This window comes from Clarias gariepinus, chromosome 19, assembly GCF_024256425.1.
Source record: "Clarias gariepinus isolate MV-2021 ecotype Netherlands chromosome 19, CGAR_prim_01v2, whole genome shotgun sequence".
NCBI lineage: Eukaryota > Metazoa > Chordata > Actinopteri > Siluriformes > Clariidae > Clarias > Clarias gariepinus.
Genome location: NC_071118.1, coordinates 5,669,147 through 5,690,561, shown reverse-complemented (window position 1 = coordinate 5,690,561; position 21,415 = coordinate 5,669,147). Strand labels below are relative to the sequence as shown.

At 40.2% G+C, this 21,415-nt stretch overlaps 2 protein-coding genes across 7 annotated transcripts in view; both read left to right on the top strand.

Annotated features, from left to right (window-relative positions):
• ankhd1 (ankyrin repeat and KH domain containing 1) overlaps positions 1–8,924 on the top strand; it is a 43,709-nt gene extending 34,785 nt beyond the window's left edge. For 2 of the 6 annotated variants that reach the window (XM_053478015.1, XM_053478014.1), the window contains exons 18-34: positions 26–171; positions 357–499; positions 651–864; positions 1,944–2,119; positions 2,242–2,404; positions 2,505–2,600; positions 2,704–2,820; positions 2,981–3,146; positions 3,257–3,755; positions 4,063–4,218; positions 4,310–4,459; positions 4,583–6,234; positions 6,682–6,855; positions 6,956–7,210; positions 7,306–7,481; positions 8,000–8,164; positions 8,316–8,924. In XM_053478015.1, the coding sequence (XP_053333990.1) occupies positions 26–171; positions 357–499; positions 651–864; positions 1,944–2,119; positions 2,242–2,404; positions 2,505–2,600; positions 2,704–2,820; positions 2,981–3,146; positions 3,257–3,755; positions 4,063–4,218; positions 4,310–4,459; positions 4,583–6,234; positions 6,682–6,855; positions 6,956–7,210; positions 7,306–7,481; positions 8,000–8,164; positions 8,316–8,375 (4,508 nt within the window). In that variant the 3' untranslated portion in view covers positions 8,376–8,924. Of the gene's footprint in view, positions 1–25; positions 172–356; positions 500–650; positions 865–1,943; positions 2,120–2,241; positions 2,405–2,504; positions 2,601–2,703; positions 2,821–2,980; positions 3,147–3,256; positions 3,756–4,062; positions 4,219–4,309; positions 4,460–4,582; positions 6,274–6,681; positions 6,856–6,955; positions 7,211–7,305; positions 7,482–7,999; positions 8,165–8,315 lie in introns of all 6 variants that reach the window. The other 4 variants (XM_053478016.1, XM_053478012.1, XM_053478013.1 and 1 more) reach the window with 2 other exon arrangements.
• A 2,231-nt stretch (positions 8,925–11,155) lies between these two features.
• eif4ebp3 (eukaryotic translation initiation factor 4E binding protein 3) lies at positions 11,156–16,212 on the top strand. The gene is made up of 3 exons (XM_053477874.1): positions 11,156–11,419; positions 13,763–13,927; positions 15,775–16,212. The coding sequence occupies exons 1-3, from the start codon at positions 11,287–11,289 to the stop codon at positions 15,804–15,806; spliced, it is 330 nt and encodes a 109-aa protein (XP_053333849.1). The 5' UTR covers positions 11,156–11,286; the 3' UTR covers positions 15,807–16,212.
• Positions 16,213–21,415: the final 5,203 nt, after the last annotated feature.

Genomic DNA, 21,415 nt, shown 5'->3' with positions numbered 1-21,415 from the left:
TTATTTCTTACTTCTCCATCTACAGGGTTCACTCCTTTGATCCTGGCTGCCACAGCGGGTCATGTTGGCGTTGTTGAGATTCTTTTGGACAAAGGCGGGGACATCGAGGCTCAGTCTGAAAGGACCAAAGACACCCCTCTCTCCTTGGCATGCTCAGGCGGCAGGCAAGAGGTATTTAAACAAATCCCGAAAGTCACAGGTTCAGTAGAGAAGATTTCTGTTAAACCAAATGTGTCTTACCATTATGGATTAACAAAAATATTAAGCTTTTAGGACAACAGAAATTCCCATACTGTACTTCCTCCAGTTTGTTTGTTAGTCAGTAGGAGAAATAACTTCTTGTTTCATGTCTGCAGGTGGTGGAATTATTGCTTCTCCGTGGTGCTAACAAGGAGCATCGAAACGTGTCCGACTACACCCCGCTTAGCCTGGCAGCCTCAGGAGGATACGTAAATATAATCAAGATTCTCCTCAACGCTGGAGCTGAGATCAACTCTAGGTCAGAAAATCCTATCTATCTGGAGAGTCTGTGTTTCTCATCTTTTTTTTGAGCCTTGACTTTGGGGGGGGGGGCGGGGGGCGGGGGGAAAGAACGACTTTGTGAAAAATTTCAAGAAAATTTGTTTGTGTTCAACTTTTTTTCCTTTTAGGACGGGCAGCAAGCTGGGCATCTCTCCTTTAATGTTGGCAGCCATGAATGGCCATGTACCTGCAGTGAAGCTGCTACTGGACATGGGCTCCGATATCAATGCTCAGATCGAAACCAATCGCAACACCGCGCTGACGCTGGCCTGCTTCCAGGGTAGAGCTGAGGTAGTCAGTCTGCTGCTAGACCGCAAGGCCAACGTCGAGCATCGGGCTAAGGTCAGTTACTACCGTCATCTATAATGACGGTCAGTAAAGATGTCTTATTGAAATAACGTGCACTGATTTATTAAACGTGATTTGGTGTAGGGCTGTAGATATAGAATATTTTAATAATCCAGTATTCTACCAAAAATTCTATTGTTTAATCGAGTAATCGGATAAGGTGTACTTTTGCTTAATTAAACAGCAATGTAAAATATATAAGAGAAACAGAATAATTGGTTTTCTTTTTAGAAAAATCTACTTTTATTTTTTAAATGCATACAGCATTTTATCAAAAATAAACATTGTCGTTATTCACAATACAAGGAATAGCTTGACTGATATAAATTAAGTGCGTTACAGTGCAATACATTCTTTTTTTAAAGCCTTTTCTCAGATACAAAAACTTTAAATGACTTTAAGGATAAAAAAAAAAAAAAAACTAAGGCACACATTTAAATAAATAATTATGCAAAAATACTAAGTTGTGCAACCTAACTTTCAGAACTAAAAGTTTCAAAATCTACAGCTCAGGCATAACATAAGCCTTTACTGACAATTTCTGTCGTTTTCTCTTGCTGGTTTCTTCGTCTCTTGGCTTGCTGATGTTTTCATCGCTCCTTTCCATTTTGCAGCCCGCAACAGAACGAATTAATGCACAGCTAACTGTTTGCGTCTCTTTCCGCTTTTATGGGTGACGTTAGCACTGCTTCATCTGTGTTTATTGTCGATTTGCATCCGGAAGTGCGCTGTATCACGCAAACAAATAATTGCGCAAAAACATAATGCAAGCTTTTAAAATTAATTAAAAGAAGCTTTGAGGCAGAAGATTTTGCCTTGCTCATTTTTTGTTAATGAGTAGAAAAAGTTACTTGAGGAATCGTTTCAGCCCTATTTGGTGTGAGAGTGTTTAAATAATAATACACATGCTGCTTTACCTGACCTTTCCATTTCTCTAAAACTATATTTATTTATGAACAAACAATGCATTGAAACCTTTGCCGCCTTATCAAAAACAAGAAGGTTCTGATTGTATTATTTTTGATGATGATTAGAATAGAATGTTTGTGTAATTCTGAACATCTCGGTTTCAGACGGGGCTCACCCCTCTCATGGAAGCTGCATCTGGTGGTTATGCCGAGGTGGGCCGTGTGCTGCTGGATAAAGGTGCTGATGTGAATGCCCCTCCCGTCCCCTCTTCACGTGACACTGCACTTACTATCGCTGCAGACAAGGGCCACTACAAGTTCTGTGAGCTTCTAATTAACAGGTGAGTAGAAGGAATTATTATTATTATTTTTTTTAATTACTGACCTCGGATAAACCTATTGTTTGGCATTCAATAGGTAAAAAGTAAATATTAATTGATCGATTTTGTATTGCGTATTGTAGAGGGGCTCACATTGACGTGCGCAATAAGAAGGGGAACACGCCTCTGTGGCTGGCTGCAAATGGGGGACATTTCGATGTAGTGCAGCTGCTAGTACAGGCAGGAGCTGATGTGGATGCAGCAGACAACCGCAAGATCACACCTCTTATGGCGGCATTCCGTAAAGTAAGCAGTAAACTCCTCTGGGATACTGATTGGACTTCATGTGAGTGCATGAATGTCAGATTTTGAACATGAGTGATTCTCAATGATTTTATTTTTTTAGGGGCATGTGAAAGTGGTCCAGTATTTGGTAAAGGAGGTGAATCAGTTCCCCTCTGACATCGAGTGCATGAGATACATCGCCACTATTGCAGATAAGGTGTGGACTGAATAGGTTTTTCAATAGTCAATGGATTGCTTTATATATTGTGTAAGTTACAGGTTTTATGTTAATGATTTAATGACTTATCCTTCGTGTTCAGGAGCTTCTGAAGAAGTGTCATCAGTGCATGGAAACCATTGTGAAAGCCAAAGACCAGCAGGCTGCTGAGGCTAACAAGAATGCCAGTATTCTCCTCAAGGAACTTGATCTTGAGAAGGTGCGTCTTGGATTTATCCTGTACTTAGACTTGAGGTTCTGATCAGGAGTTATTGAGTTTTTTGTTTGTTTGTTTGTTTGTTTATATAGTGTATCACACGATAAAGTGTTCGATAGAGAGTGAATCAGTTCCACTTTTCCTTCTTTCTGTTCAACCATAGTCTCGTGAGGAAAGCAAAAAACAAGCTCTGGCAGCAAAAAGAGAGAAGCGCAAAGAGAAACGCAAGAAGAAGAAGGAGGAACAGAAGAAAAAGCTTGAGGAAGAGGAGGCAAAAGTGAAGGATACATTTTCTGAGACACAAGACCAGAAGGAGGACTCTGCTGAAGGTATATGGATTACTTTAATAATAATAGTTTTTTTTTCTCCTAATAATAATAATAATAATAAAAAAAAAACATGTCTTTACTTTTAATTATTCCTTTGCCCACATTTGCAGAGCCAGAGGTTCCCATTGAGCCCCCAAGCGCCACTACCACCACCACCATTGGCATCTCTGCCACCTCCACCACCTTCACCAATGCCTTTAGCAAAAAGCGCGCCAACGTGGTCACTACGCCGAGTACCAACCGAAAGAATAAAAAGAACAAGACCAAGGACTCACCCAGCGAGCCTATCATCCTACAGGACCCTCAGGTGGCACTAGCGCAACAAAAGGCAGATAAAAACAAGATCCATGGTGAACCACGAGGCGGCGGGGCACCTGGGGGCACCAGTGATTCGGACAACCTGGACAGCACAGACTGCAACAGTGAAAGCAGCAACGGCAGTAAAAGCCAGGACCTGGCGGACCTGTCGTCTTCATTCACTTCGTTCTCCTCCTCCGCTCCAGCAGTGTCCAGTCAGCCTCTACCTATGACTGAGAAGAAACCGGGCCTGTCGCACCCTACTTCTCGGGAAGAGAAGGTCACAGTGTCTATTTCCAAACCACAACAGAAGTAAGAGCTATCACCAGAGTGTGCAGAAATCTCTTTTTGTTCAAGTTCAGTTAATCTGATTTGCCTTTAGAGCAAAAAAAATTGAAGAAAAAAAAAAAAATCATATCGCTGCAGCAGCAAGCTGTTAAGATGTATTTGGGATCCTCTGTTTGGTTTTTAGTACTACATGTTTTATTTCTAATGACTTAAGCACTAGTTCAATTAGAAATTCACTAGCCCTTTTCTCTAAAGTATTCAAAATATTAATCTATCGTATCGACTATTTCATTATGTATGTATAACGTATCTGTATTCCCTTATCCTGCAGATCTCATGATATTATTAGTGACTTGACCCCCAGTTCCCTGCCCTCATCTTTCAAGACCATTTCACTGCCAGTCACCTCACCTAACAGCAAGATGAACCTCACCAGCCCTAAAAGGGGCCAAAAGAGAGAGGAGGGATGGAAAGAAGTTGTACGAAGGTATAGGACAAACAAAGTCAAGGGCTGTTCATGTCCTTTTTTTGGGGGGTTCTTTTTCAGGTTCTAACGCGCACATTTGATGTGTTTTCAGGTCAAAGAAACTTTCTGTCCCAGCCTCTGTGGTGTCTCGGATTATGGGCAGAGGTGGCTGCAATATCACAGCCATTCAAGATGTGACGGGTGCGCACATAGATGTTGACAAACAAAAAGACAAAAACGGCGAGAGAATGATCACCATCAGGTGCGTTCATTTTAATTGATACATTTTTTAAAAACAAGTAATTATAGCAATTATAAAAAAAAAGTATTTACACTCATCATATATTATAAATCCAATTCCTTACACACTCGCACTGTTTTTCAGAGGTGGCACGGAGTCCACGCGACATGCCGTTCAGTTGATCAATGCGCTTATCCAGGACCCCGCCAAAGAGCTAGAGGACCTGATACCTCGCAACCACATTCGTCAGCCTGGCACTAACACCAAAATTGGCTCTACTTACACCACCTCCACAGGGGCCACCAGCACCACTGCGGCCAGTTCGAAAGGCCTATCGTCAGTCGTGCCCTCCTCCAGCGTGTCCTTCCAGTCCTCCTCCAACTCGACCACTCAGCAGGCTGGCAAAATGGGCAAAAACATGGCACCAGGTGTTAGACCTCCATTTGTCTCTCTACCACCGCTGGCCTACGCGCACCCCCAGCTGGCTTTGCTGGCAGCGCAGACCATGCACCAGATCCGTCACCCACGCCTGCCAATGGCACAGTTCGGTGGCACGTTCCCTCCCTCGCCCAACACGTGGGGGCCGTTCCCCGTGCGCCCTGTAAGCCCTGGCAGCGCTAACAGCTCTCCCAAACACAGTGGCAATGCGGCCCTACGTCCTTCCAGCTCCGCCCCTGCTCCAGCCGAGCACCCTGCTCCGGTGTCAAATGCTAACGTTGCCCCTGGTTCCACTGCCTCTCCCCCCAGCACGGTCCCCTCCAAAACACCTACACCAACCTCAGTAAGGAAGCAGCTCTTCTCCGCCGAGCCCAAGCCTACAGCAGCACCTGCTGTCGCCACCACTGCAAGCAGCACCCCTACTTCGCAGGTCCCTCCTGCTCCCATCAGCTGTGCTCCCACCACTCCGACGACTCCTCCCCCAATGCCGGCCCCTATTGCCCCACCTACACAGCATACTCAAGCCCTGAAGACGGAAACCGCTCCCGCTGGTACGCCTGCTAAAGAGAAATCGGTGGCTGATCTGGCTGTTCCTGTTTCTAGCGCCCCATGTGAGGGCTCCAGCCCCTCAACCCCTCTGCACTTCCCTGCATCTCCTTCTGCACAGCCTGCACTGCCTGTCCAGCCCGAGGGCAGACAGCAGCTGCCCTTCCCCCTTACCTCCAGCACAGAACCGAGTTCCTCTTCTAGTGTCCAACCGGGTGTGTCTCTGTCTGTCTCTCGTCCTGTACCGCCCAACACGATCAGCAGCACGGTTGCAAACACCAGCAGCACCTTACCTCACTACGCCACACCTGCTGCATCTGGGGTCTCGACTCGCTTACAACCCCCAACGTACTACCCCATGGGACCCGGAGCCCCTTTGCAGGAGCAGCAGTCTGTTTTCGTGCCCCAGGGTGCAACACAGGAGCCCCTTAAACAGCAACAGCAGTCTGCCCAGCCTAGCTTAGCCACGGCTAACATGCCACCCCCTTCACTTCAGATATCCTCTACTATGGGCATGATAAATGGATCACAGGTGCACCTTCACAGCGGCAAAGCGCAGCTGCCATCCAACTTCGGTCATGCGGCTATATTCAATCACTTTTCAAGTATCTTCGACAGCAACCAGGTGGGCAACAACCAGGTGTGGGGGGCCTGTCACCTTCCTACTCGCACTCCACCAGAGCAGCCCTTCAGTGCCCCACCTGCATTCATGGGAGGGATGGGGCAGATGGAGAGCAGTATGCCCCCTCCTGATGGCTCCAAGGCCCCAGGATATCGCTGCACCTCCCAGCGAGTCGTCTCTAGCCCCATTGGTGAGTCCGCTAGGGCTACGTTGCGTGTTCAGTATCACAGTAAGTTATTTTATTTAAAGCATTACTGACTAACACAAATAGCTTTGGGATTATTGTAGACTGTATGCCAAACTAAATGTTTTTGACTGACCTAAGTTATGCTAATAATCTGTTTGGAAGTTAACAAAACACACTTACTCTTGTTTCAACATGTAGAAACATGGTTACATTATTTAAAGTTTTTTTCCACATTACATTGGTGAATGCAAATTGTATTTGAATAGTTCAATTCGTTCCGACAGCCCTTATTACCCTGTCATTCTGTTGATATATTCCCCTGTCATACTGTTGGGTATCTTTATACCTGTTTTTTTTTTTTTTTTATATATATATATATATCACTGTGTTATTGTGATTGGTAAAGTAAGCTTATCAATATATGTGATCTTTGGTCTGCTTGTTCCTTAGGCATTCACCCCATGGACCCCTCAGGCAATTCGATCTCTTCTTCCACCGCGCTCACCAGCTTTGCCACGAGCATGTCGGCCAGCCCCGTTTTCCTGCAGGGCCCAGCTCCTGTCGGGACGCCCTCTTTCAGCCGCCAGCACTTTTCCCCTCATCCTTGGAGCGCCTCCACGTCCTGTATGTTGTAGAGCCGACCCTACACAAAGCTTAACTTTAAATAATGACAAGCAAGAGTACGTTCTTGAAAAAATTGATTTTATTGTCTGTGTTTTCTCAGGTGAGTCTCCAGTGCCCTCAGTGTCATCTGGAGCATCTTCTCCATTGTGCACGTCCACCGTGACACCCGCACTGATCCAAGCCAAGCCTAGCAGTTCCAGTCAGCAGGACCGCAAAGTGCCCCCGCCCATCGGGACAGAGCGCCTGGCTCGGATCCGACAGACCGGCTCAGTCAGTCACACCATGCTGCCCACCAGTTACACGCCACCAGTCGGACAGGGTGGCATCTGGTCTTTCGGAGTGGGCAGTGCCTCCGGTGAGTAAACTGAGAGGAAATGTTTTGATTTCATTCCGGATTCGTGCCAGCGTATATTGCAAATTAACATTTAAAACTCTTTCCCCCCATGACAGAAGCAATGTCAGGCTGGTCTCAGCCTATGATGGGAGGACCCGTGATGCACCAGCAGCTGCAGGAGCAGTCGGCGTTCTCCCAGCACCAGGCTATGGAGCGAGATGACACTGGCATCGTTGCTCCATCTAACACCTTTCACCAGCCCATGCCCACTAACTTCATGGATTTTCCAAAGGTTTGCATGACACTGAGAACACTGTGACGTCTCATCGCACTCAATATGATTTCCTTTATTGCATGCCTTTTAAAGGCAAACCCTAAAAATTTTAATGCGGAAATAAATAAAAAAATTGTTTGCTATTTAACTTACTGACATTAAGTCCAATTTTTAATAATGTGAAAATATTGTAAGCAAAAAAACATGCAATCACAAATTTCCAGGACCGAACACCACCAGTACCAGGGCTGTATTTTGCCATGATATTGCTTCCAGCATTAGGTTGTCTGCCTTGCTTCAGTGTTTACAAATTTTAGACGGTAAAATTGTGAAAATACATCAATAAACTTTGAGAAATTTTTAAAACCTTTAAGACTTTGAATTTCCTCATTTGTAAAACATGACATGTAGCTGGTTATAAAAGTGGAATTTGCAGTAATGTAATTGATACAAGGTCTGTGTTAGGATGCATTTAATGTTAAACCAAAAAACTATTGAACGTTTTTTTAAGGTGCTTATTTTTTCTTCATGATTAGGGGTTGCCAATGTCGATGTATGGAGGAACGATGATCCCTCCTCACCCACAAATGGCCGAGGCTCCTGGAGGCCCCATGTATAATGGGCTCCACACAACTGACCCAGCCTGGAACCCCATCTTAAAAGTCGTCCCCAGCTCAGCTGAAAATTCAGACCCACAGCAGGTAATGGTACTGAGTGGCCTTATTGACAATTAACAAGAACAGGATATTTGTAGCTAAATCTGCAGCACATTTAAAGTATTAGTGGGAAGGTAACTAATTCACCTCTATTTGTAAAATAATCGCCTTTTTTCTGATTGCCTTGTCTTTTCAGGTGTGGCCTGGGACTTGGGCCCCGCATGTGGGAAATGTGCATCTGAATCACATCAACTAAACACAAACCTAGAGACTGAGAGGCATAGGAGCAGTAACAAGACATACACGTTAAAGAACAAGATAATTACCTAATTACCAAACCGTTAACCTAGGCGTGTCCCCTTAAAAGTTAAACAGAGTTTCATGAAATTTGAGAGACGGACACCTTTGATGTGCCTAACAAAAAGAGTGAGAGAGAGTGAGGGAGAATCCAGTGTCGGCTTTAACGTGTTTACCGCTGTCTATGAACAAATTGATTGCCTGTTCAACAGGATACATTTTGAGTAGTATAGCCATTTTGACATTTAAGCCCCACGTAAAAGCGTTCTTGGTCAGCAGGGCTCGATAGGACAGTGCGCTATTTATACCTGGCCAAGAACTAGATGATTACACAAACGAGAGAAATCAGACCTTTTAGAGTGGTAAATACATGTATAATTGTTTACATACTGAAAAAGGGTTAAAATGAGAGTAAATTTCATGTCGTATAGTGGCTCTACTTTATGTAGCCTGTATTAATGTGAAATATTTACCTTAATATTCAATAAAAAGTTGGAAATGTACACAAGTGGAGTCATGCCTCTGATTTGCCCTGGTTGTCCAGGATGTTTATATTGCAAAATGCGCAACTGTGTGGACAGGGGGTGCAATTACACACATTTTACAATCTGCCACAGTGAGAAAGAGGGAAGAAAAACAAGGCTCCAAACTTCCTCAAGCAAGAAAACCTAAATACAAATGGTATTTACTAGAAACAAAACAACCAAAACCATAAATGGCCTTTTGTTTTTTGAGGTCAGAAGATCCTCATAGAAATGGTACTTTAAAGTTGTACTGTATAAACTTAAATACTGCAAACAAATTCATTTTTACCCATGCATACTGAAAAAACATAAGATTAGGGTTAGTATTCCTGAGTATGTCCAACACTAGCTCATTAATAATCTACATTAAAATTAATAATTGGTTATAATAATTTGGTTATTAAAATAATTATATAAATAAGTTTTGCCTGGAAATAATTAAATGTATGAATGATGACCTAATACTTAGGAGTTATCAGTCACCAAACCAACATGCTACTTTGAAAATTAAAATACTGAGTTTCAACTTGTATACTACTTATTGTGTGTACAGGGTCATACAGAGACTTGGGGCACGGGGTACACCCTGGACAGGGTGCCAATCCATTGCAGGGCACACAGACACACACACACACACACACACACTATGGGCAATTTGGAAATGCCAGTCAGCCTAATCTGCACATGTTTTGGACTGTGTGAGTAAACTGGACTACCCGAGGAAACCCACCAAGCAAACGTTTTATTAATTTGCACATTTACACTTTAACATATAAATCTTAAGCCTGGGATCAAATGTGTTCACATTATAATTTAATTGTTTTTAACAGCCCTATAATAATAGTTGTCTTATGATTGTCATGAGCAATTTATTGATGGGATATAAATAATTGTGCATGAAATTGAAAAAGCAGGTTTAAACGGGTAACCACAACTCGCACTGTACTGCAACTAGAGGCCATCTAGGGAGGAAGTGCTTAAACTATTGAAATAAAATGTTGCAGTTTACACACTCATTATAATCATTATTCTGCAGAAGGTTACCTTTGATTTACAACGTGCTCATAATCACTGAAGTTCAAAAACTTCAAGAACATGGAGGATTCTTCAGGTGCTATGGTACTCGTGATGAGCATGAACCAGTCTGGGACACTGTACTACGGCTGAGCCTGCAGTCTGACCTCAACTTCCTTCCAAGCTCGGATGTGCATTGTACCGTATAGTACATATGAGTATCTTTGTGTAATGTCAATAAAGCTGATGTATTCTTAGTCTAAATATAGCTGAATACCTTTTGGGTCACACAAGGCTCAGAAGACTTGGAACTGGTAAATCAACTATGTTTAATATTGTGCTTTCTGGGGTTTGTGGGTGCTTCTCAAAAACCCCTGGCCTGCAACTAATGACGGTTAATGTGTGTGTGTTTTATTTTTTATTTTTTAAAGAAAGGAATTAAAAACAGATAGATAGATAGATAGATAGATAGATAGATAGATAGATGTACAGTATATATTTAAAATATTTGAATAGATTAGTTCATAAATTGATTAGTTTATAGGTTCATAAAACATCTGAGATGTGGGATTCCTCCCCCCAATACAATGGTAATCTTCACTGGCCTCTACAGTTCCTAGTCAGACTACAAAGGTTCCTAGATGGATGATGATGGTGTACTGGTTAATACTGTGGCCTTGCACCTCCAGGATCCAGGGTCGATTTCCGCCTACAGGTCTGGGTTTTCTCCGGGTACTCCAGTTTCCACCCAGTCTAAAAACATGCAGGTTCCCAAATTGTTGTGTGTGAAGATTGACTGGAGGTCCTATCGTGTTCGTAAAAATGGGAATAAATACAGTGGTAATCATTACTGGCCCCCAGTTGGACTACAGAGGTTCCTAGATGGATGAAATTGATAGGGGATTTAATGCATTTTGCAGTAAGAGGCACAATCAGCTCTGAAAAAAAAAAATAATAATAATTTTTTTTCTTTTACTGAAGACTGCATGCAAAATTTGGTCTTATCAGGTATAGTGTATTTCTTTTTTTTTTTTTAGGACGGGGGGGGGGGATTATGTGTAAACATCCTTTATGTAACACCGATAAGGCTGATCTCACCTCGTTAGTTCATTTGCACTGGCTTCACGTTTCAAAACATTACGTCATAATTAGGCGCCGCCCCTCGGCACAGGTTCCAATAAAGTGCGCGTGCGTGCAGGAACGAGCACTGTGTGTTTGCGCAACAGCGCGCGCGTGTTTAACTGCTCCTGGGAACCTGGAACAACTCGGCACAAACTTTTCAGAGTTACCCTCTAGTTCTCGGTTAGTCTTTGCCTCCTCTCACTACAAATCATGTCGTCGAGCTGTGACGCGTCGTCGAGTTGCCCCATTCCGAGCCGCGCTCCGCAGAAGCAGTGCTGGTCCGTCCTGCCCGACTCCTACAGCCAGACCCCCGGCGGCACCGTCTTCTCCACCACCCCCGGAGGCAAGTACCCGGTCTGAGCTTCTCTTCAGTCTGATGTTCTGTTTGTTTCGTCTAAATCGCGCGGTGATAAATCCTGAGCTGCTTTACAGATTCTCAGTTTCTTTGTGCGCGCTCCCGAGGAAGAGGTCACGTGGGAGGTGTTAGAATAACATAAACGTCTAATATAATAAAACAACAACAAAGTGACTCCAGACTTATCATAAAACATCCACTCTGCTTAATCTGCCTGTTTTTTCTCCTTATAATGAAACGCCTTGAAGGTTTACTTTTTATATTTTTTTCTCTTAAAGAATCACAAATAATGTTGCCATTTTAACAATTTGTGAAACATGACATAAGCTTGGAAGGTGTGTCTAATAAAATGTCACAAACGTTTTTAAGGGACTATGATAATTTAGGAAGAAACATGGATGACCGAGTTGGAATAAAAGACGCGCAGGCCAAGTGCAAGAGTCTGCAAAGAAGAGACATAAAGCAAGACTGATTAGTTTAAAAATGGAATTTGCATAGGAGATGTTAACTTTGAGCATGATAAATACATTTGCCATGTGAAATGCACATTTCGAAACCAAAAATATACTTTTTATATGTGCAGTATAATATAATATAATATAATATACTTCATACCCGAACACTCGCTCATTGCCTATACTGCTTTATCATGTATATATGGTCGTGGGGGGCCTGAAGCCTATTCCAGGAGGCTTGGGGCACAAGGCAGGGTACACCCTGTACAGGACGCACACTTGCACACTCGTGCAGTTTGAAAATGCCAGTTAGCCTAATCTGCATGTTTTTGGACTGTGGGAGGAAACTCACCAAGCATGAGGAGAACATAGCAATTTCCCAAGTACACAGACCTGAGGTGGGAATCAAGACCCTAGAGGTGCAAGGCAACAGTAGTAACCACTAAGCCACTGATCTACCTGAACAGTTATAAGAAACAAATATGATATATATATATATAATATAATATAAATCGGAGCAGCCGAAAGAGTTACAACATCCTTAACATATTACATTTTTTTACAAGCTTTTCTGGTATCATAGCTGTCCACTATCAAAAGAATGATCTTGTAATCAAAACGAAAAAGTTTCCTGCTGAGATTTTCCTCATGATGCATACATACCAAAGTGACATGACTTGAACGTACGAAGAAATTTTGAACATGTTAAAAATACTGATTCATTAATCCCATAGCCTTAAGCAGCTGCTTAATTGGCCAATACTTAGTTCAAATTCAAATTTTATTTGTCACATACACAGTCATACACAGTACATAGTGTCGCATTATATATTCCACGACAACCGATCTCAACCCATGAGAAAAGATGATTCATTAAATATTCTGTAAATGTGCCTGGAACAGCAAAACTGGGCTGAATATTGCAGTGTACAAGTCTGGTTTACTTAACCCAGAAAGAAGAAAATTCTGTTAAGTTTTTGATTATTATACCTGCTGTCTAAAATAAAGGAAATTAATCTGCACACTCAATATAAAGATTTTATGTGGTGTGGGTTAAGCTTTTCAGCCAATATTCCAATGCACTTTTAAATGTCCCTCTTGCATTAGTTTTTTTTTTTTTCTTCCTTCTTGTTTACTTTTTTTTAAATGGCTGTCAGTCTGAATACTTAACATTCTATCTTCAGTGTCTAATGATAAACAACTCTGAACTTAGCACTTGTCAGACTGAACTCTTGCCACTGTTCCAAAATTACATCCGGTTTGACTTGCTAGAGATGGTTTGTACAGATAATAATGAACCCTCTACTGCAAAAGTTATGTTTAGAGAGTAGGACTCCATAAACATGAGTGAGAAAGGGTCCTTTGAGTAGATGAGTTTAAAAACCTTATGCAATAACATTAAATCAAACTGGGACTTTTGATAAAAAAAAATAATTCTGCACAATAACAAAGTTGGTACTGTGCTTGACATTTACAGAAGACTTCAATCACTTTTATGCAGTCATTCATTCACCCCCTGTATATCTAGATGTACTCTGACTTAATCAAGTTCCCTAACTGCTCTGCAATCTTTTCTCGCTGCAGTATTTTGTTTTCCTAACAGAAGTACTGTGCCTTCAGATCTCTATTGCAAAGAACCCAGTGAGCCTTTCTCTTTTTATTACCACACCAGCCTTGCTACTTGTGTTGTACAACATATTTTTTATTTTTTATATTTTTACACATTTTTGGAAGGCATCTTGAAATGCAAAGCAAGCCCAGGCAGCTTTTCAGCTCTACATGTTATTGGATTTGGCATGATCTTCTGCCCATTAGAAGCAATTATAAATGATGCATGTTCGCCTCCTTTTGGTTATTTAAACGCTGTTCTTTGCAGGGACCAGAATCATTTACGATAGGAAGTTTCTCCTGGAATGTCGCAACTCTCCGATTGCAATGACCCCACCGTGCTGTCTCCCTCACATTCCGGGTGTCACCATGCCGTCTGCACACCCGCTGGACAAGTTGTCTGAGCAGGATGAGGACCGTAAAGACCTTCCCGGTGAGACTGGTATAATCATTTTCTCATTGGCGTATTCGCTTTATTTACCGGATTTCTTTTGGAACTTTACCTGGATTTCTTGTTTGTTTTTTTTTTATTTTTTTATTTTATTTATTTTAAATCCACTGCCAAACTTTAGCCATTTAAAGCTTTTTATTTGTGGTGTTATTGCACCATTGGACAGAAAAATTAAGATTTGATGTTTTGGCAATATAGACAATAATTTTCTCTCTGAAAAAATGTTTGTCCAGTTTCTAAACAAACAAATGATACTGATTTGGAAAAAAAATTACTTTCAATACTCCAATAAATATTTGCAGGATATTTTGACAACTGCTATTGACCAGACCAAGGATTGAAAAAATGCTGAAAACTTGTATGTAAAAGGAATGGTTTTTGTTACAAATTTACTCAGTGAAATTTGGAAATACCCAACCAATAAGTTACTCAATAAAAACAAAAACTCTAAATGTTACTATTTTTAAACGCGTTCAAGTATTGAAAACTAATTTCCCATAAGATTTAGTCTTAAATATGGTCACTTGAAATTTCCTACTGTGAGCAGGGAGACAAAGAAACAATTGAGATGGAAATAAAAATGTAATGCTTTAAAAGACTTTTTTTGTGCTATTGCCCTGTAAGCATGTACTCACCACACCCTTTATTTTTTTGTACGGCTAAATTAAGTGTTTTTAGAAAGAGCTGCTAGCTTAACTGCAGTAGGGGGATAAAGAACAATAGTCCCTGGACAGAGGACAATGGAAGGTCTGACAGGACTTTGGGATGATGCATCAGTACAGGCAAAGTTAGAGGGGATATACAGAAACTGGGTGAAGTATGAGGAAATATCATGCTGCATGGGAGTCACTGGTGTAATAACTATAGCAACCAGTGAAGATGGATCGACAATGTGAAGGATTTGGGCTGCCAGTCTGAACAGGGTCAAATCCCATCGCTTTCGCATACCACTGTGGCCAGTCAGTCTTCTAGATCCGATTTGTTTCACAAAGCAGATTTTCCTGCAGTCTGGGCAAGGCCTTGGTCAGCGCGAAATCCTGCTTGGGATTTAACACAAGGCAATTTTTTCACGTTGTTGAGGAAAGTGTCTGTCTTTCTCATACAGGCACCTGTAATTGTTTAGTTTATTAATGTGGGAAGAGCGTGCGAGCATATGCTACTCTTATCCATAGGGTCTTTCCCATGGATCGTTGACATCAGCAGGGTTTGAACTAATCTCCTAAGGGTGGGTCCAATGCTTTTCTTTTGGAAGGATTTTTTTTTTTTTTTGAAAAACAGCTGGGTAAAAGTACAATTATTAATTTATTTAAATGCTAAAATAAATTTTCTTTAGCAAAATAAATGCATAATGATGGTAAAGTAGAATTACTCTAGTAATTTAATCTTGAATCTAAGGGAAGTAGTTTTTTTTTTTTTTTTTTTTTTTTGTAAATGCATTTTTTTCTTGCTTAGTCAAAAGAAACTTGATCTCAATGGCTATGATCAACATACCCTAGTAGTGAATTGACAGTTTAATTGATCTTAAATTGCCCTTGGAACCTCCGGTTTTCTTGTAGAGGGTAGCGTTTACCACTTCTACCTACTATTGCCCATTTCTCCTAATCTTAAGGTCACCTTTTATAGAGATTAGCTAACTGATTCTTGAGAAAAGTAAATAAAAATGCATGTGAACTCTTGGCACATTGGTCTGTGTAATCTTTTTTTTTTTGTTTATTTATTTATTTTTTTTATTGTGTACTTTACAACTTGTGCAGAGCATGACTCGCAGGGAAAGAGAGGTCACTGTCTCCAGGCTCTGAACTTACCCACTTTGCTTTCTCTCTCTCCAGCTGATGACAGTCAGTTTGTCCTGGACATTTGAAAGTGTTCTCTGGCTCCTGTGGAGAAGTTGTCTGCTGCGCTCCTTATCAGAGTACCGTGGGTTTCTTTTTGTACCCATGTTGCATTGTATTGAAAACCGAAACGACGTCGGAGATGATGCTACTGAAGATTGCCAGTGGGAATTTGAGCCATCAAAGTCACAAGGCAACATTCTGCTTTATTTTATTGTCTTTACATTCATCTGAAAGACGGACCGAAGTATGTAATGACGTTTTAAAAGGAGTTTTTCCAGTAAAGATTTTTATACTGGTTCCCCAATGGGTTAAAGTGGAGAGTTAAGACCCTGTTAGGGTGACTTAGTCAGTATCTTGTTTTGTTGAAACTTTCTGTACTGATTACTGTTCTGTTTTCTTTCTTTTTTTTAAATAAAAGCTGGAAAATCCACAGCACTTGTGGTGATTATTGTTAATTTTATTTGTTTTTTCTCAGCTTTTATGTTGTAATTTATGATAAACCCTTGTTTGTATAGCCAAACTTGAATAAAGTGGTTTTGCTTGTTGCTCATGTAATCCCCTCAAGATGTGCTGTTGCACAACTGGGACACTACTTGATTGTTTTCCCTACGATTTGCAATGTGTATTAACAGGACAAAGTTGTTCTGTTTTAAAGAAAGCCTGAGAGAAATGTGTAAAATGGCATTACACTGCCTCATACCGGCATTACATGCTTATTGCCTCAGGAGGGGCTACTGTGCGATTGAGGGAATGAGTCCGTTGCAGGTAGAGCTAATTCTATGGAGGATGGATGGCTATATTAATATTAAACTATTGCCTTGCACCTCCTCCCGGTCCGATTCTCACCACTGTGTGGCGTTTACATGTTCTCCCCATGCTTAGTGGGTTTACTCCCACTGTCCAAAGACATGCAGATTAGGCTAATTGGCATTCCTAAAATTGCCCATAGTGTGTGTGAATGAGGGTGTGTGTGCCCTGTGATGGATTGGTACCCTGTACAGAGAATATCCTCCCTCGTGCCCCAAATCTCCTGGGATAGTACATTTTGTGCAACGTGTGGTGTTTTTTAGGGTACTGGGAATAGTGTGTGTATATAATGTTTTTTGCTTTGGTGTTGATCCATCAATCAGTTTATACAATCATTGCAATCAAACCTGCATCAATATTTACTGCTCTTCAAAATGCACATCAACATTGTTCCCCTCCTCTGTCTTTTAATCTTTCAACTTACTCTATTGTGATTGGTTATACCATTCTAAAGCTATTTCTAGACATATTATTGTGTTGTTAAGGCCAATGCTGTGTCTTGGATCCACTTTGTGTCTACAGTATCTAATTTCTGGTGAGTGTACATAGTCATCCATACATGCCCTTTTAAGGCCCTTTCATCTAGTATTACTGAGCAACTGGATAATTTTGGAATCAAAGCAACATGGTTTTGTTGCATACTCAAGCATGGTTTACATCAACAGATTTAGTCCAGTTCTGATCTTTAACCTGGAGTCTGTCATTCAGTGTGGGCTAAATTGGTTCATTAGGTAACACTCAATTTAAGCTTATTTAATCCTGGATCTCTGCACGTTATACTGTGTAAGATTATTGACTATACATTGTACATAGGGTGTTCAAACTGGGTCTTGTGGAGGCATTTAACCATAAAGTAAGTCATTTAAAGTGCTAATGTATCATGAGCCCGCTGCCCTCGTTTCCTGTAAACTAGTGGAACACTTCATTCTTGAAAAATGACCGCTAGCTTGCTGCTTATTTGTGAAAGAGGTGTGTTTTGTCCGTGTGAACTGTAAACACAATTATTCACCAACCCCACATTCACATTACAGGAAATTTGGGAGTTATTTCCACATCCCCAACTCGAACAGAGTCAGCTCCACAAGTTGGCAACAAGTTCTCTGTCGGTTTTCCGCAAGTTCTCTGAGATGCTCACATTTGCTAAGTGTTCACATACATGATTATAGTCGGCTATAAGTCCCATCTAACAGGATCGTCATTCACATACACACACACTTACTCCCTGTCATTACCGCTTAATCCTGTATTCAGGATCAAGAGGGGCTTGGAGCCTATCCCAGGAGACTTGTGGCACAGGCAGGGTACACCCTGGACAGGGTGCCAATCCATCGCAGGGCACACAGACATGCACACACATTCACACACTACAGGCAATTTTTAGAACACCAGTTAACCTAAACTACATGTCTAGGTAACCGAAGTACCCAGAGGAAACCCACCAAACACAGGGAGAACATGCAAACTCCATGCACACAGAGACGGAAATCGAACCCGGACCCTGGAGGTGCAAGGCGCCAGTGCTTACCACTACAGCACCATGTAGCCCACATACATATTGCCTTTTTTTAAAACCTATTATTGCAAGTCCCAGTTTGACTTGAACACCCTTTGTACAAAGATTTACAGCTTCCAAAGCTTTTTTAGATTTATCTTTAGAAATGCTTCTAAGTGACAGATCTGGCTGGAAATACCATGTCGACTGGTCTGAAGCATTAAAAAACTCAAATACTAACTAACTGAAGTAAGCAGTCTTTACAGTCGTGGTGAGCATTGCAAAGATGGATAACCCATTGAATCATGAGGCAGATTGGTCAAGAACAGGAATCTGGGAGACAACCCAGAACTCAACAGGTTGTTTTTTCAGTATTTAACTGTCCAATTTTGGATGTTGCTCCAAGTAAGCATATAACATTCGGTATTAAGCTTATAATTGTGTTAGATGTAACAGGACTGTAACAGTCAGACTTTACCAACACACTAAAATGGTTCACACTTTCCTAAACCCTGACCTTAAAATCAGTGACGATGTTGCTTAACTACATCTTGTCCAAAACATTATTCAAAAACATATTTTTTTTCCCCCAGAATAACAACAGACCTTTTTACCTGGTGTTCCTCAAAGCTGGGTTTCTGGATCATTATGTTTCCACATAGCAGAACTTAAATGGCATGAACAGTACAAATCCCATTGTTGTTGGGGCAAATAAAACAGTTCAATCAGTGAACAAATTCTAAATTTTTTGTGCACATTAGTACTTTCTGTAGAAAAGACTGCAGTGTGTCTTTCACCCTTCAGGTTAGAACTTCACTTTAATCAAGTCTTTGTTGTCTCCCTGACTACAGAATAACAAGTGGGAGAAAACAAGTAGAAAGGGTACTGCATGCACTATTACAAACATTCTGTCATTTCCTGGGAACAGACCACCTGCTACTCAGAAAGTCTGACACGGCAGTGTGTAATCATTTATGTGTGTGTGTGTAGAGGTTATTCTTCTGAAGTGCTTTGTAGTGGTCATGTTTGCTTTTGATCTGGAGTCTATCCCAGGAACATTTGGTTGAAGTCCGGCACCCTGGCTGGCACTCATTCACACCTAATGTCAGTGTAGCATTTAAGGAAGATGGAATCCCAAAGGAAACGTATACTGACACAGGAAGAATGTGTGAAATTGCATATAGACAGTGTGCAGGATATTAACGGAGACCCCAGAGTCCTCTAGGTCTACAGTACTAGATTATCCAGGATGCCAGGGTGTCATAACAAATGTTTATTTTCTTACAAATGTTACTTTTATTTGTGTGTTCACTGTATAATATATCGTGTTATTTTGCTGATACAGGTAACATACACTGTGAGATGGAGAACCAGTTCCTTTGCCTATGCATGTACAGTATATTTGACTAATAAAGCTAAAAAAGCACTTTCCAATCTGAAAGTGTGCTTTACATGCAGGGTGGTGTAAAGTTGCACAGAGGCAGCTGCACAGTTTGTTCCCTGCCCCACTGATACGGTTTGGTTCAAGATCATCTGTTGCCTACCCAGCAGGGTGTGGTGCAACGACTCAAATATGTTACGTACTGTTCTTAGGTCAAGTGACCCTGGCTTGGTTATTTCTAACAAGCAGAACAGCAAGTCTACCTACTAGTCATGAAATTATTTCAATTAAAATATAAGCATTGAAGTGACTTTCCCCAAATTCAGTTTTATGCTGTTTTTTTTTTCTTCTGTTAACCCCAAGCAGCATACATGTTCAGTTCAACAGAGGAATGCGACAGCTCTACACACCAACATCGGCATAATGTTTCACTATAAGACACAAGGACATGCATGAACCTCAAGTGCACATACTATAAACATTAATACAACAAGAACCCACTATATATAGTTACCCTGGCTTTTTTTTATGTACTCTTATGTTTGCTTATTAAAAAAAAAAAAAAATAATAATAATAATATTTTCCATTAATATCTTACCATTTGAAAAAAATCTAAAAAAAAATTGTGGGAAGCACTTAGTTTTGATGAAGAAATCATTAAAATTAACATAACCAACAAATTGCCTGTATTATTATTATTATTATTTTTTTTTTTTTAAATGTAGTATGTACTTTCAATCAGGAAGTACATTTTCTTACTTTAATGTTTAATATTTAATTGTAACATTGTTTTTTTTAAAGGTCAAGTTAAAAAAAATATTTTCACTTTGATCACACATCAAAGTGGGACCATATACTTCAAATCCAAATATATTTTTCATTCAATAAATCTGATTAACAATAACAACAATATTTTATCAAATAAATCAAACACTAAAATCTTGAAACAATAATTGATTTTTATTAATAATATGAAAAAAAAATCAAACTATGTCACCCCAAACTATGTCATTGGTGTTACTCTTATACAAACAGAGTTTAATTTTGAAATACATTTGAAAATGTTTTATTGTTTCAGATGAAGAGCACTGGACAAATTTAAAATGTATTAATTATTTAGGTATCATTGTTTACTTATTATCATTTATTTAGCAATTATATGCAAAGCTTTTAAGTCCATCATTGGTGTTAATCATTTTATAATAATAACATGTTTTATAATTAAAACTAATTGCATTATAATGAATTGATTTTGACATAACTGAAAATCATGTCATCTTACACATGGAAGCTATTTTGTAAACAGTTATGATATTTTTCTAAATTGTCATTGTTGTTACCGTCACTTGTGTAACCAGGAAGAGAAGTAACACCAATTATTGTGTCAATGTATAGTTAAATGCATTAAGCTATACTTTTTGTGGATTCATAAAGTTAAAATTTTAAGTTATTGCTATTATAGAAGAAATACATTTCAGGAAATTTTTATGGCCCAAATTTCACCTTTTCTGCAGAGTGACCTTTTTACTTTTACTCACATGATGATGATGATGATCATCATCATCATGGAGTCATGGTGCATCTAGAGTTTCTTCCCAGAAAAAAAAAGTTCACTTATTTACATCTATTTTTTTTATTATATCTATTTACTACCATGCTTTTTTTTTTTTTTTAGAAGGTGAAGGAAACCTAGAAGAAACCCACATGGACATGGGGGAAAAAAAACATGAGGATATTACTCTTATTGATTCATCAGTATCGATTTCCATTTCATTTCTGGCAGAATTTTAAATTATTTATTTATTTTACTTTTAAAATATTGTTTTGGTTCATTTATAAAACATTCAATACTTAAATATCTATAGAAGCATTATCTTCATTATTTCCAGGCATGGTCCCATATTCATTGTATTCATCTACTGCCATCATGTGGTCATAAAGAGTACTGCAGCAT